We start from the raw sequence: 14,639 nt of genomic DNA, 5'->3' as shown, positions 1-14,639 counted from the left end.
GTGGAGCTTTTCTAATGGGGTGTGTCTGTTCTCAACACTCAGTACACATCCTGACATAAGGCAGGAAGGGGTTTGTTCGGGGCAGAGCGTGTGAAACAACCAGACCACACGCTCTTAGGCAGGCACAAGGCTGGGGTGGCCCAGCCTTCACTCACCCTCCCAGCCGGGTGGCACAACCTACTGTTCAGCACTCTGGATAGTCTGGGGCAAGGGAGGGGTACTGAAATGCAGTTCAAGGTCCAAGAAGCCCTACAACCATGTCCTATGCCACAGCACTCTTCTAGAGATCCTGCCACGCTGTGTTTCTCTCTAGACTTGGAGCCTGGAAACCTACTTCATGCTTGGAATCGGCCCCTCTGTCTGGAAGCCAGCCTGTCGGCACTGCTACACAGCTCTCCCTTTGGGTCCCATTTCAATGCCCCCTCCCATGCACCCCCACCACCCTTGCAGCAAGTGTAGCAACCTCACCATGTTCATGATCGTCAGCACATAGCTCTCCACCTGGGGTTGCCCGTGGTACTCTACCATCTTGGCATCAGCCACCACCAGGGTCTCCACCCACTTCTCTTTGCTGACTGATCGCTGCTGCCTCCGCTTCTGCTGCCGCTGTTCCCAACGCTCTCGCCGACGCTCCAGCTCTGGGGACACTGAAGGGCAGAGATGGAGTGGGTGAGATTCCCCCCAGGTACTGAGCTGTAAGGCCCCAATAGCACAGGTTGGCTAGTCTGGAGTGGAAGCAGAAAAGAGAGGCAGGAGGCTCCTCACCAGTACCCCTGCTGGAATTGGCTATGGACAGCCCAGCCACCTGAGGAAAAATGATTGATGGAGCCAGAGACACCATAAGCAATATGTAGAGAGAGCAGAGGGAGATGCAGTGTCTGTCAAAGTGGGCAAAGGAGGTAAGCAGCAGCAGGAGAGACAGTCCAGGGGACTGTCAAGTCCATGCCACAGGTTAATGAGACATCAAAGGCTATAGTGGTGTGTCTGCTCGAATGTTATGTCCCTCTAATCCAAGGAAGCTGGGCATGGAGATGTTGAGAGAGGCTTCTAGAAAGGACATGTGTCTGTAGGTCATCCCTAGCCACAACTCCATAGGGAGGTACATACCTTGCACCCCACAGGTGCCTGGAGCCCTTGAGTCATCCTGCTGGGCCCGCTGCTCAGAGACTTGGTGCTTATATATCACATGGGGCTGGGCATGTCCAGTCTGAGCTGGAACTCCATCCAGAGGCTCAATGAAGTAGTCCTCATTGGAGAGCTGGAACACACCTCTCTGGGGACGATGCACCAGGGTCACAGAAGAAGGACTGGTACCTGGTTCCCTTTCCACATACTCCAGAGGCCTGGCTGGCCCAGCCAAGCCCCACCTCCCCAACCTGAACCCACCACAGACAGATAGGGCGGCTCCCTCCTGCTGGTCTATTGCTAATTCTTTCCTTGCCGTTCTACACAGCCAAAGGCTTCAAAGCAAAGCTCTGACCCTTACTAGAAGCCTCTTGAGACATCTCCGAGGATTCTGCTCCACCAGCACCACAATTAGGAGGGAGAAAGAGGTCTGCATCAGAATCTGACAAGATGACATTTTACACAGTCCCAGACAGCCCTCCTGAGTCGGTGGCCCATGGCCAGGCCCTCGAGATGTTTTGCATCTCCTTTGCCAGCCACCATGCCCCCTCCCAGCTGGCCATTACTTCTCATTGACCTCTTCAGTCTCCCTGAGGCAATGAATCACTCCAAAGGCAGCTCTGTCATACCCAAGCCGCAGAGTTGCCATGACCACCAAGATAGCCTGTCTCTTGGATCCACAGCTGGCCAGAGAAATGAAGCTGGCAGGAGCGCTTTGGGCACATCTGCCTGGCACAGAGATCAGAGAATAGAGGATCATGGGAAGCAGCCAGGCACCCGAAACTTCCGGAGCAAGCTTGGGACTTCAGTAGAGAAGGTGTCACTTCCTTTAGACTTTCCCACTAGCACCAATGAGACCCCTTGGGTCACACAGAGTCAAGAAGTCCAGAATACTAGAAAGTACCCCTGCTTTAGGGGTTTTGAATCAGCCTCCAAAATCCCTGAATGACTGGTGACCTCAGGCAAGGTCTTCTGGGAGCCTGTGTCTTAATCTACAGAATGGGAAGGAGCTCTCTGCTCAGCTGCCAGGCAGGCTCAACGAGAGGAACTGAACCTGAGAAGCAGGCATGGGCTCCTAAACCAGAATATGCTACTGACAGGCCTCTCAAGCCTAGGCGTTCTGCAGCTCATAGTGCTTGTTGCTGGTCCCATAGTTTTCACCTGAGCCGGTTTGGCTGCGAGCCCTCTGAAAGCCGTGGATGGCTGCTGTGTGTGCACACCCCCAGTCCTGCTAGAGACCCTAGGGTGCTTGACGTTGCAGAAAGCAGAGGGATGTTGCCTGGAGTGGAAGCCCGTTTAGTCTTTGGCAGTGGAAGCCCACAGGCAATTAGGGCAGCAGTGGCAGAACTGTCTTAGAGGCTGACAAGGGTAGGAAGAGAGAGGTTTCAGGGGATCCCCTAATCTGGGCTGCAAGGCTAAAGGCAAGGGGTGCATGCCTAAGAGAGTCTGCAGAGATTCCATCATAACTGACACCCCCAGAGAAGTAAGCACCCAGCGGCTTACTTGGCCTCTGCAATCTCTCTTCCATGGGGAGTGGAGGGGGGCTGTCTCTGGAGCAGCAGCTTCTATCCTACCCGGGACATTTTCAGAAGTTCAAGAATTGGGTCCAAACCTTGACAAAAACCAAGGCCAACTGGCATCTGGCTCACATAAAACTTTCAAACGTTCTGTCCTTCAGAACAAGAAGGGCTGCCCTGTCATTTCTGTTCCCCTCGTGAACACAGAAGCTGGAAGAGGAAAAGTATAGTGACCAAAGCCACCAGGCAGCGTCAACGGCATGCCAACCCCAGGCCCTCCCTCACACGTATCCCAGAGAACTCACTAGGCCATCACAGGCGCTGATAGCTGCGAAGCCGCCCTCCAGCTCTGGGTCCTGCACGTCACCAAGCAAATGGCAGGTGGGGACACGGGTTCGGATGTGCATATGTCCTAGGCTGCTGCGACGCCGTATCTCACTCACAAAGCCAGGTGCCAGGAGATAAGGGTTGGTGGTCAAGTTGAAGATCAGCTCCCGCCCTTGGTACTGCAGCTGGTAGAGAGCGGATGAGGCCTGGGTGGCAGACACGTCTCGCTTGCGCAGCACCCGTGGCCACAGCTCATAGGACAGGAAGGAGCCTCCAGCATCCACCCGCACTGGGTGCACAATATCCAAAGCCGACCGGCCCTTGGTTGCAAGACCTGCAGAGAGAAAGCAGCATCCAGGTCCAAGTCAGACTCAAAGTTCTACACCAGTGGTTCTCAGCCTTCCTAATACTGCAACCGCTGAATACAGGTTCTCATGTGGTGGTGACGCCCAACCATAAAATTATTTTCATTGCTACTCCATAACTGTAATTTTGCTACTGTTATGAATCGTAACATAAATATCTATGTTTTTCAATGGTCTTTGGCGACTCCTGCTGTAACCCACAGACTGAGAACTACTGTACTAGACGATCACCAGGAACTAGAGAAGGGGGCGGCTAAGAAATGACAGCTGGGGTCAGGATCCCTCCATGGCGAGGCACTGTGAGGCAGGCTTGTAACCTGAGCACTGAGGAGTTTCAAGAGACTGAGACCATACAGGAAGTAGGAGGGCAGTCCCCACTACATAACAGCACCCTATCTCAGAAGAGCAAAACTAAACCCCTCACTATGCTTCTTACCACACTCCATGCCTCAGTTTCTCTGTCTGAATTCCTACAGTAACTTTTTGTTGTTAGTGGTTTTTTTCAAGACAGGGTTACTCTATGTAACAGTCCTGGCTGTCCCGGCTGTCCTCAAACACACAGAGACCCACCTGCCTCTGCCTCCCGAGTGCTGGGATTAAAGGTGTGTGCCACCACCACCCGGCTTCTTACAGTGACTTTTAACTCATCTGTCTCCCTGCTTACATCTCAGGAGCCCTCTGTCAACTCACTTTCAACATGGCAACCAGAAGGACTCACGATCTCACTCTGCTCATAATACTGCAGCTACTCCCATCTCACTTAAAACAAAACATAACCTCATAGCAGTGGCCCATGAGACCCTAGGCAAGGAGACTTCTCCAATCTCGTTTCCACCTACTCCTTACTTCCCTCTACTGGAACACCCTCCCCCCCCCCCCGTCCCTTGATGTCCCTCAGCAGGCCAGATGTGTCACCTCAGGATTTTGTATTGTTCTTCCATCATCTCCCTTCACCTCTACTCGGAAGTACCATGATGTCAGAACAGCAGTTTTCAAGCCAAACCTGGCCCTCAGTTAGTCCAACAGTCTTCACCAAGAGTCACACCATCTTGAGTTCAAGTGTCAAGATAGAATGACTCTACCTCCTGTTTATACAAGTGAACAACTGCTATTGCCAGCCCATCATGAGGACTAACTGACAACTTATTTGTGCCAATAAAGAAACATGTGGCTATACCAAAATAATACCAGAAACACCAGACGTGTTTCAGACCAGATGGAATCCTCTCACTTTGAACTTTAAAGGATCCCCAAGATTGAGATGTAGCAGGCACTCTAGCCTACCACCAGGTAGGTCATGTGCCTTGTCTAGGAAAACTGCCATGATGAGAGACTTTCAACTATCCTGGGACTTCAGATCAAGAAGTTTGGTTTTTGTTTTTTTCCTGTCAGGGACATATGCTCCCCTTTAAATTGACACTCAAGACCTCTGCCACCTGGACCTGTATTTGCTAACTCTGAACCCTGAACATCTCTGGGACATATGCTCCCCTTCAAATTGACACTCAAGACCTCTGCCACCTGGACCTGTATTTGCTAACTCTGAACCCTGAACAGCTCTGTGACTTGTGGTCTTGCAGTTCATGAAACTAATTTGGTCCCACTTTGAAGCTGGATGCCTCTTTAACCTTTTCTGTAACATTTAGACATTATTGGGCAAAGTATAATGTGCCAGCAGAGAGTTAATATTAGGAATTAAGGTGAGAATAGGGGCTTGGAGGGGTGGCTCAGTTGGCAAAGTACTTGCCATGTAAGCACAAGGACCCAAGTTCAATCTCAAAAACCAAGGTTTTAAAAAACCAAGTGTGGTGGCCTGTAATCCCAGAACTGGACAGGCAGACAGGAAAACAGGCTTCCTGACCAGCCATTCTAGCCTATTGGTGAGGTCCACACCAGGAAGAGACCCTGTCTCAAAGGAAGTGGACAGTAGTTCTTAAGATGACACCTGAGGTTGCCCTTTGACCTCTACACATGTACATACATGCTACACACACACACACACACACACACACACACACACACACACACACCTACATGTTTTAAAAAATAACAAGAATAAAATAACCTATTTCACTGAGCAGCAGTGGCGCACACCTTTAATCCCAGCACTCGGGAGGCAGAGGCAGGTGAATCTCTGTGAGTTCGAGGCCAGCCTGGTCTACAAAGTGAGTTCCAGGACAAGCTCCACAGAGAAACCCTGTCTCAGAAAAAAACAAACAAACAATTTTTGTGGGCTGGAGAGAAGGCTCAGTTGGAGACCACTGCACAACAGTGTGAACTTTAGTTTAAATCCCCAGAACCCACATATGAAGCTAGGTGAAGTGGCACATACCTGTAACCCAACTCTGAGGAAAGGAGTATGAAGAAAGGCAGATCCTTGAAGGGCATTGACCAGCCAGACTGGGTGAATCGGCAAGCTTTGAGTTCAGTGGAAAGCTCTGTCTCTTAAGGTAGAGAGCAATCAAAGAAAGACAGTATCTACTTGTGACCTCCACATGCGTGAATTCACAGACAAGTGTGCACACATACATTAACAAGTGCACACCCACCATGCAGACAGCAAACCTGTTTGCTGCGGACCAGGAGTACCAAGTGAAACTGGGAATGCTCAGCGAATTGCAGCCAGCAAACTTGATGTAACCTCTTGCATTGTGTCTGTTTCTGCCATGGTTCACGCATGACAGCCTCCTCCAAGCCCTTGTTCAAACATCTCTCTGTGAGGTCTCTTGGCCATTTTATATTACTACTGTGACTCACTGGGTTTCTCTGTCCCCCTTTCCTGCCTTATTTCCCCCCACAGCAGTGATGATACATGCCATCGCTTAACTTTTTTTTATTATGTGTTCTTTTGTTTTCTCTCTCCTTCCCATATCATCACTTCCAAGAAGGTAAGAATCTTTATATTGTTCGCTGAGGAAATTTTTTTCAAGTGTTAGAGTGGTTGGAACTTAGTCGTTTTTTTTTTTTCTTTTTTTAGGAAATAACAACAGAACTTACATGTCAGGAGCTGTTCTGAGGACTGAATGTACTGAGCCACCCTACACACAGCAGTGTGTAGTGGATAGCCATCCCAGCATTGGCCTGGAAGTTCCAACCCCCACTGAGGCTTCGGTAATGGTCACGCCCACAAGGCAGAGCAGAGGAGGAAGCGGAAGACCAAGGATCGGGAAGAGGTCTCTCAATTGGTTCCGGGACCCTGGACGTTCTCCAGAGAACACTGCCGGACTGCGCTATACCTTTGCCAGACCCTGCAACCTACCCCTTCAATTGTAAGTTACCCCACAAAATAAACCTCCCTTTTAACTACGTGGAGTGGCCTTAATAATTTCACCAACAGCAGTGCCTAGCCCACTGGACTCAGCAGACACCGTTAGGATTGTTACTAGCCTCGTGGATTAGAAAATGTGTCCTCAGATGCCTGTGGGATGTGCCAGTGTCTATTGGCCTCCCGGGATGGGGAGAAGGACCACCCAGATGGGGCTCTCTGGTGCCTTTCTACTCCTGTCTCGGTCGAGCATCCTTGACTTCTCTCTTGGAAAGAGTCCATGTGGAAGCAAGGGCTCCTGAGCTGAAGAATGTCCAAAGACCTCACGCAGCTCAAGCCCTCAGGGTTTGAAAATCACTCTCTGTATCACTCCGTCTTCTTACACTGCCCAGAAAGGAAAATGATTCTTCACATTTTGTTTTTGTTTGTTTGCTTGCTTGCTTGCTTGTTTAGTTGTTTCCCAGGCACCCCTTCTCAGAGAAACATTTGTAAATGCATAAGATACAAGGAAAACCAAGAAAGTCCACTGTATGGAAGTACAGCTATCAAGATAACCTTGAAAGTGGAGCGCAGAACTGTGTGGTCATTCACCGGATCATTAAGCAAGGTCTAACAATGGTGTAGTAGTTTTGAAGCAGCAATGAGCATTAGGGTTTATTTCAAAGTATCTGCATCAGTGAGACAAGAAAACTAATGTGGGGCTGGAGAGAAGGTTCCTTAGTTAAGGGTATGCACTGGGCTGGGCAGTGGTAGCACATGCCTTAATCCCAGCAATCGGGAGGCAGAGCCAGGTGGATCTCTGTGAGTTCGAGGCCAGCCTGGACTACAGAGTGAGTTCCAAGAAAGGCACAAAGCTGCACAGAGAAACCCTGTCTCGAAAAAAAACAAAAACAAAAACAAAAAAAAGAGTATATACTGCTGTTGCAGAGGACCCGGGTTCAGTTCCCAGCACCCACATACCAGCTCACAACCACCTGTGATCCCAGTTCCAGGGGATCCAGCACCCTCTTCTGGCCTCTTCAGACTCCTACACACATAAACACATACACACACTTAGAATATACAAATAAAATAAATCTTTTGTTGTTGTTATTGTTTTGTTTTTTGTTTTTCCAGACAGGATTTCTCTGTGTAGCCAGTCCTGGCTGTCCTAGAACTCACTCTGTAGACCAGGCTGGCCTGTACTCACAGAGATCCACCTGTCTCTACAGGTGCTATCAAGTGCTGGGATTAAAGGCATGAGTTACCACTCCCCAACTAAATTTTTTTTTTTAAGTTAAAAACAAAAAACTATTTGTAGAGCTGAGGAGGATCGCTTACCCTACAAACCTGAGTTAAATCCCCAGAAGCCACATAAAAACCCAGGCTGGGTGATACATGCTCGTAATCCCAGAATTGGAGAGGTAGAAACAGGAGGACTCCTGGGTCTTGCTGGCCAGGCAGCCCAGCTAAGTTGGCAAGCTCCAGGAAAATGATAAACACCTTCTCAGTGGAGGTGAATGGTATTCCTAAAGATGATTCCCAAGGCCATCCTCTGGCCTCTACACACATGTGGTAATATTAGGATTCCCTGGTAATGTTCATAATTAAATATTCACCCTCTGTAAATTAAATGTGTTGGCCATATTCATAATTAAAGAAAATGCTAAATATCACTTGGGTTATATCAACAACAAAAAAACACCATAGGTATAATATTTTCCAATCCAGCTTCCTGGGACTTGTGGTCCCTTAGGCTGAAGTCTCTAGGTTAGGGCACCAAAAATAAAGTGTGTCAGACTACTTTCCAGGTAAGAAAGCAAACAAGAGTTCAGAATGGTAAAGTGAGCTAAAGCCATACACTGGAGTGAGAGAATTGAGACCTGACCCCATTTCCCAAGTGGCTTCTCAGTAACATCACTGTACTCTCAGAGGTCTGTATTCCCCACCGTCAATACAAAGAAATTTGATGAGATACATTTCCTAGAGGTTAATAACTAGACTTCAAAACAAATCTCAGAGGGCTGAGGGTACAGCTTGGATGGTAGAGTGATGAGCAGCATATATATGAAGCCCTTTGGCAATCACCAACTTTGCCAAAACTTGTCCTGGTGACATACACAGATCCCAGCATTCAGGAAGGGAAGGAATGAGGATCGTAAATCCAAGGTCATCCCTAGCTACATAAGGAGGCTGAGTCCAGACTAGATTATTTGAGACTCTCAAAACAACAATAACAGAACAAAAACCTCTTGTGCATACCTGCTTACATTGGTGCTCTGGGTCCTTGCTCTTGTCCTCTAGCCCTACCCATCTCTGAAGTGACTGAACTCCAGGCACAGCTAGGAAACTTACTGCTCTGATTCACTGAGGTTTCATCCAGTCCAGGTGCTACTCCTCAGATACCTGGCTGATCATAGCAGTGACCCCTCAGGTCCACAGAAATATTCTGGTTCAAGTGTCCTGCAGATATATTCTGAATTCTCTTTGCTACCACCTGCCAAGTTGGGAGGCTATGCCTACTCAGAGGCTTGACTATGGCCATGTTACAGAACCAAAATCCTCCCTCTGTCTGCTGCCAGAACTCATGCAGGGTGCCCTCACATGCCAGTGGTGTGCCTCTGCTCAAGACACTGCCCTCCAGGCTTCTGGGAATCCGGTGCCTGTAGTGTGACGCCTTGCACAGCCTTGGTGCAGTGGGAAGGGGCTTGGACCTGCCTAGGCTCAGTGTGCTGGGCTCTGCTGACTCCCCATGGGAGACCTCGATTTGGGGGATGTGGGGATGCGGGGTGGCTTGGGAAAGAGGGCTGGGGGGGGGAAGAGGGAGGAGGGGGGAATCTGTGAATGGTACGTGGAGTGAGTAGAAAATTTCTTAATAAAGAAAAAAAAAAAAAAAAGACATTGCCCTCTGCCCATGGCTGCCCTGCTAGCAAGTGCCTTCTCTGAGAGTCATGGCTCGAGTGACCTGGGAAGAATTGCTGTGTAGCTCTGAGCAAGTATTTCCAATCAATGAACTTCAGGGGTGGTAAGTGCAAAGAGTTCCCAGACTTCCTGGATGAGACTTTCTTAAAAACAAATTCCCAGGCCCCATCCCAGGCTCACTGAATCAGCATCTCCAAGAAAGAGGATGAGGAGGAAGCTTCTTTTTTTTTTAGAAAAAGCTTCAGGGAACTGGACTCTGAGGAAGTATGGAAATCTCCCACTCCCACTGGGAGTGAACTTAGCTAACTGACCAAGTACCTACAGAGCTTTGAAAAGCTACAGGCACCTAGGACCTAGCCCACAGACTGCTATTCTGTAAGTCTTGAGCTTGAGGGTCCCAAGATGCATATAGTGTGTAGTCATATCTTTCCAGGGGTTCTTTTGGGAGATAGCATGCTTACTACGCTGGCATCCTAATAGGAGTATTTTGAGACTACTACCCCATGACCAGAGACTGCAGGCCTGTTTCTATTTATTGGCACATATATTGAAAAAATTAGTCAATATCCAATGTTTAAGAATTATATGATCTTTACACAAAAATTTCAATTCCCAGCCTTCCTTGAAATCTTGTCATCTACACACATGAGACCTAAATTTCCACCTGTCAAAAGTGGCTGGAGGAAAGCAGGAAGTCCTCTTTGGAGGACCTGTGTTCCCCATCTGTCTCTGTCCCCACTGCTTACTACTAAGACTGAGTATACATAGGTTGCCTGTTAGCCATCATGTGTGTATTTTCTTCACTCAATAAAAAAACTTCATCTCTAACCAAACTAGGAAAAGCAATAAACAGGCTAAGAATCCATTGTTTCTTTAAAAAAAAATAAAATAAAATAAAATGTCTCTCCACCAGCCTTGTTTGCTCATTTCTGTTATGAAATGCCAGGTTCACAGTACCTGGTGTACTCACAGTGCCCTCGGCTACTAGCTGTTTGGAATCATTTAGTGTTCTAAAGTCCAGGGAAATGCAAAAAACACCCAAAATAGAGGGGTTGGCACAAGGCATCCACAGCCCCCAAGACGCAGCTTGCTTAGACTGGGATTGGCTGGGATGAAGAGATCTTCGTCAGAGACAGCCCATTGAAAACTTCAGGTCCTCAATCTTGCTGGGCAAGCATCTTACAACTGAGCCATCTCTCTAACCTTAAGCCATCTTAAAGATAAGCACGATGAGCTAAAAGATAAGCAATTCTCAGTAATGCCTCCCTACCGGAAGACCCCCGTAGAGACTTTGGTGGCCGAAACCATCAGCACCTACTGGCAGTAAGGGATAATTGCAGGTTCAAATACATTCACCAACGTGGACCTACAGGGAAGCAGATCATCAGAGCTGAAATTCCCTTGGAATGGCAGCTGGCACCAGCCGGCAGGGTGCCAGTGGCTCATGGCCAAGTGTTCTGCCAGGTCAGAAGGTCTGCTGCCTTGATGGGACTGAGCACCTACCACACCACACACACTCTGGTGATAAAGGCTCTTCATATCACTCCTAGGATTCTGCCAGAGAAATGCCAACCTTGGACTAACCCTCACCTCCCTATCAAGAACCTAAATTACAATCCAGCCCTTCAAATGACCTGCAGCACCACAGCACATTGACCCGGGGCTTGCAGAGCGAAATATAGCCTCTGTGAGGGAATGGGGCAGTCATGACTGAGCCTAGCAACCTGGGAGTCCAGGAGGGAAAAAAAAAATAGTATACATTTTTCTAAAAGTGAGCCTAGGACATGCTCTTTAAGGTACCATTCAGTGGCAAGAGTCCAGGCTTAGGAAAAAAAAAAAAAAAAGACAAAGAGGTTCACAGCCTCAGAGTCAGAGACTCTGAGAGCAGAAACAGCAGGGCCCCACACTACATATCTAGAGGGAATCCAGAGACATACACTCTGCCCTGGGGGTGTCCCCAGATTAGTGAAGGGAGGGTGGCTGGCCTGCTGGTACCCCGGGCAACAAGTCCAAATAGCAGGCCTCATCAAAGCATCCTGAAATCCGATGGAGTCTGTCTGGAAGAGTAATAAAAGATAATGACTGCTGCATGGCAGTCACTGCCCAGCAGTGAGCAACTGACCTTCAGTATTTCAGTCCTCATAAAAATCCTAAAAGGCACACCTCTCCCTGACCACACACACTTCCCCAGAGCCCGTTTCTGCCCTCTCTTTCCACCGCCCAAACCGGCAGTTCACGCTAGTCTTTGAACCTGTTTCCTCACAGAAGAGGTTTTCATGTGTGTGTCAGCTTTCTTGCAGGTTTACTACGAGATGGTGAGAAATAAGAATGAGTAAGGCCGGGTCCGAGTAGGTGCTCACTAAATGATTTCTCTCTGTCTCTCTGTCTCTCTCTGTCTCTCTCTGTCTCTCTCTCTCTCTCTCTCTGTCTCTCTCTGTCTCTCTCTCTCTGTCTCTCTCTCTCTCTGTCTGTCTGTCTCTCTCTCTCTCTCTGTCTGTCTCTCTGTCTCTCTCTCTCTCTCTCTGTCTCTCTCTCTCTCTCTCTCTCTCTCTCTGTCACACACACACACACACACACACACACACACACACACACACCGCACCCCGCCTTTCCTGAAGGTTACTGTTAGCTCAACCCTAAAACACTGCTCTCCCAGCCATTCCGCTCAGTGGTTTAAATGTTCCTGACATTCGGGGCCCAGAGATACAGTATCCTCACCAGGAAGGCAAGTAGCCTAACCCCGCCCAGGGCAGACTTTCCTCGAGGTCACTCCTGCCCGCTCCATATTGGTCCAATCTATCCAGAGTTCACCCATCCCTCCAGTCCATCTACCCGGCAATACCCTTGCATCCCTCACCTGCAGATACATCCCCTAATACTTGGCCAGCCCCCAGCCGATCTGGAGCTACCTAAGCACAAGGCCTGGAGTCTCCCACATCCCTGACTCGCATAGTCCCAGGCCCGCTGCTCGGGACTCTCCAGAAGCGCGCTGCAACGCAGGTCGCAGCCAAACAAGAGCCTGGACGCTCGCCAGAGGCTCGTCTGAGGCCGGCCGGCCGGGCGGGGCTGGGAGAGTTAACCCTGGGCGGAGGAAGAAGCTCCGGCTCCCCATTCGCCTCCCTGTGCCTTCAACACTTGGGGGAGGGGGAGGCAGGAAATGCAAGGGCGGTGGGGACTCGGACCCCCGCGCCGCTAAGCTGGGAGGCGCGGCGACGCACCCCAGTAGACCTGCGACCTGGCGCGGTCCCCGACAGTGTCCTGGCCAGCTTGCTTTCCAGGAGAGTCCCCCAAAGCAGTGGGTGAGAAACAGGAGTCTCTCAGGATTCCTCCAGCCCCATCAGAGGAGCGCTCTCTACGGAGAGATGCGCGTATCGCTGCACGCGCGGCTGGGTAGCTGGAGCCCAAAGAGTACAAGCTCGCTCCAGGGGAAGTCCCAGACGCCAACTGAGGCGAAGACTGAGGGACGGCTCCCGGTGGGTACAGCTTCGCTCATCTGCCTACCGGTCCTGGCCCGTTAGTAACCCCAGGGGGAGCCCGTCCCGCGCAGGGTGCACAGAGAAGCGCCTGGGGATGCGGGGAAGGTAGCAGGGTCAGGCGGGTCCCAGAGGCTCAGCCACCCACCTGATGCAGGTCCCCGGACGTCGGACGCTAGAGCGCACAGGATCAAGAGGAGACTCGTACCACGGTGCATGGCCAGAGTGGGGTGGCCGCGGGACGATCCCTAGCGCACGCCTTCGTCTGTCGCCTTTGCGTCCTAGCCCGGGCCGGGGTCCGACTCAGGACCGCCTGGCCGCATGCAGCTCCCAAGGTCCAGGTCCCGACTCTGGCCGGCTGGCAGCTGCACTCGCTCCTCCGGCAACAAAGACTGCAAGGACCGCCCCCTCGGCCAGCTGCCGAGGCAAAGAAAGAGAGCGAGAAGCCGAGAAAGAAAGAAAGAAAAGGAAGGAGGGAGGGGGAGCAGGGCGCCCACCCCCGCCCCGCCCGGCGAGCTCCTACCCCCGCCCCCGCCGGCCTCGCCCCGCCCCCGCAGGGCCTCTGAGCCCTGCGGGCGGGCCACCTCTTGCTGGGCCGAGTAGGGGACCGCACCCGCAGTCCCCACCCCACCAACTCAGGCTCCTGACCGCCTGCAGGGCTGCAGGCGTCCCCTGGTGGTGGAGCAGGCCCAGGCCGCCTGTACCCTGCGAGGTCCCCCAAAGAATCTGGAGTTCCTGCAGTTTCTGCCTTGCCACTAATCTGTGCTTCAGGAGACATCCTAGGATATGCTTCCCAGGACAGGCAGGCCTGCCCTTCTGAAAAGGGAAGCTGGAAACCTCCCAAGGTCCCGAGATCACACAGTGAGAAGGCAGGGCCTGGGGGTTCTAGATTGGGGTCCAAAGTCAACTCAGAGAGGCCTAGGCCCTCATAGACTGGGCAGCAGTTTCCCACTCAAGGTAGAGGCCACTGACTCCGCTTTCCCGTGTCTGTTCCCCTAGAATCAGCACGGAATTCAGCCAACAGCTGGGAGACTCTGGTGGGTCCAGACAGTACCCATTGACTTTTGGAAGGGGCTCTGGGAGCCTGAGGCCAGCCAACTCTGCCTCCTGTCCCCCAGATGAGACCATCTCAAATGCCTGCCTTCTGTCCTTGGGCCCCACTCCCCACCCCTGCTCTGGCTTCTATGTCCCCCCCCCCTTAGCCTATATACTTCCAGGAGCAGACTCAGGAGAAAACACACACACACACACACACACACACACACACACACACACACACACACACACCTTTACTTCCTGCCTTAACTAAGCCTGGTTTTTCCCTGAGAGTGATGGACTTGTATGATCCTGCTTCTCCCCTTGGCCACTCTTGGTGTAGCCCACCAAGGTGCACAGCTCGTTTGTGGTCTCTCTGAAGTCTAAGACCTCACTTCTATCTCTCTGCACTCCAGCTCTCTTGGCCCCCAGGGGCACCTGTGTAATGCATAACCATCTACTAGCTCCACAGTCATCTCCAGAGACTCCGCCTCAGTTCCTTCAGGTCTTTGGACCACAGGAGGCAGTGCCATCCCTCAGGCTGAACTCTGCCCATGAGAAGCGTGCTGTTCGCTCACCTTCTGCACTGTTTTTTGTTTCGTTTTTCCCCTCTAGTCCCTTGTCATCCTCC

The 14,639-nt window shown here is 50.9% G+C and overlaps 1 protein-coding gene across 1 annotated transcript in view; it reads right to left on the bottom strand.

Moving 5' to 3' along the window:
* The window catches only part of Adamts7 (ADAM metallopeptidase with thrombospondin type 1 motif 7), a 51,502-nt gene extending 38,063 nt beyond the window's left edge, over window positions 1-13,439 (bottom strand). The window contains exons 1-4 of the mRNA XM_036191713.1: window positions 13,122-13,439; window positions 2,948-3,303; window positions 1,108-1,273; window positions 469-647 (exon numbers count right to left, since the gene is read on the bottom strand). Of these exons, the coding sequence (XP_036047606.1) occupies window positions 469-647; window positions 1,108-1,273; window positions 2,948-3,303; window positions 13,122-13,191 (771 nt within the window). The 5' untranslated portion in view covers window positions 13,192-13,439. The remainder of the gene's footprint in view (window positions 1-468; window positions 648-1,107; window positions 1,274-2,947; window positions 3,304-13,121) is intronic.
* Window positions 13,440-14,639: the final 1,200 nt, after the last annotated feature.

Source organism: Onychomys torridus, chromosome 7 (assembly GCF_903995425.1).
Source record: "Onychomys torridus chromosome 7, mOncTor1.1, whole genome shotgun sequence".
Taxonomy (NCBI): domain Eukaryota; kingdom Metazoa; phylum Chordata; class Mammalia; order Rodentia; family Cricetidae; genus Onychomys; species Onychomys torridus.
Note: the sequence above shows the minus strand (reverse complement) of the source record. Positions and strands in the feature narration are given on the sequence as shown.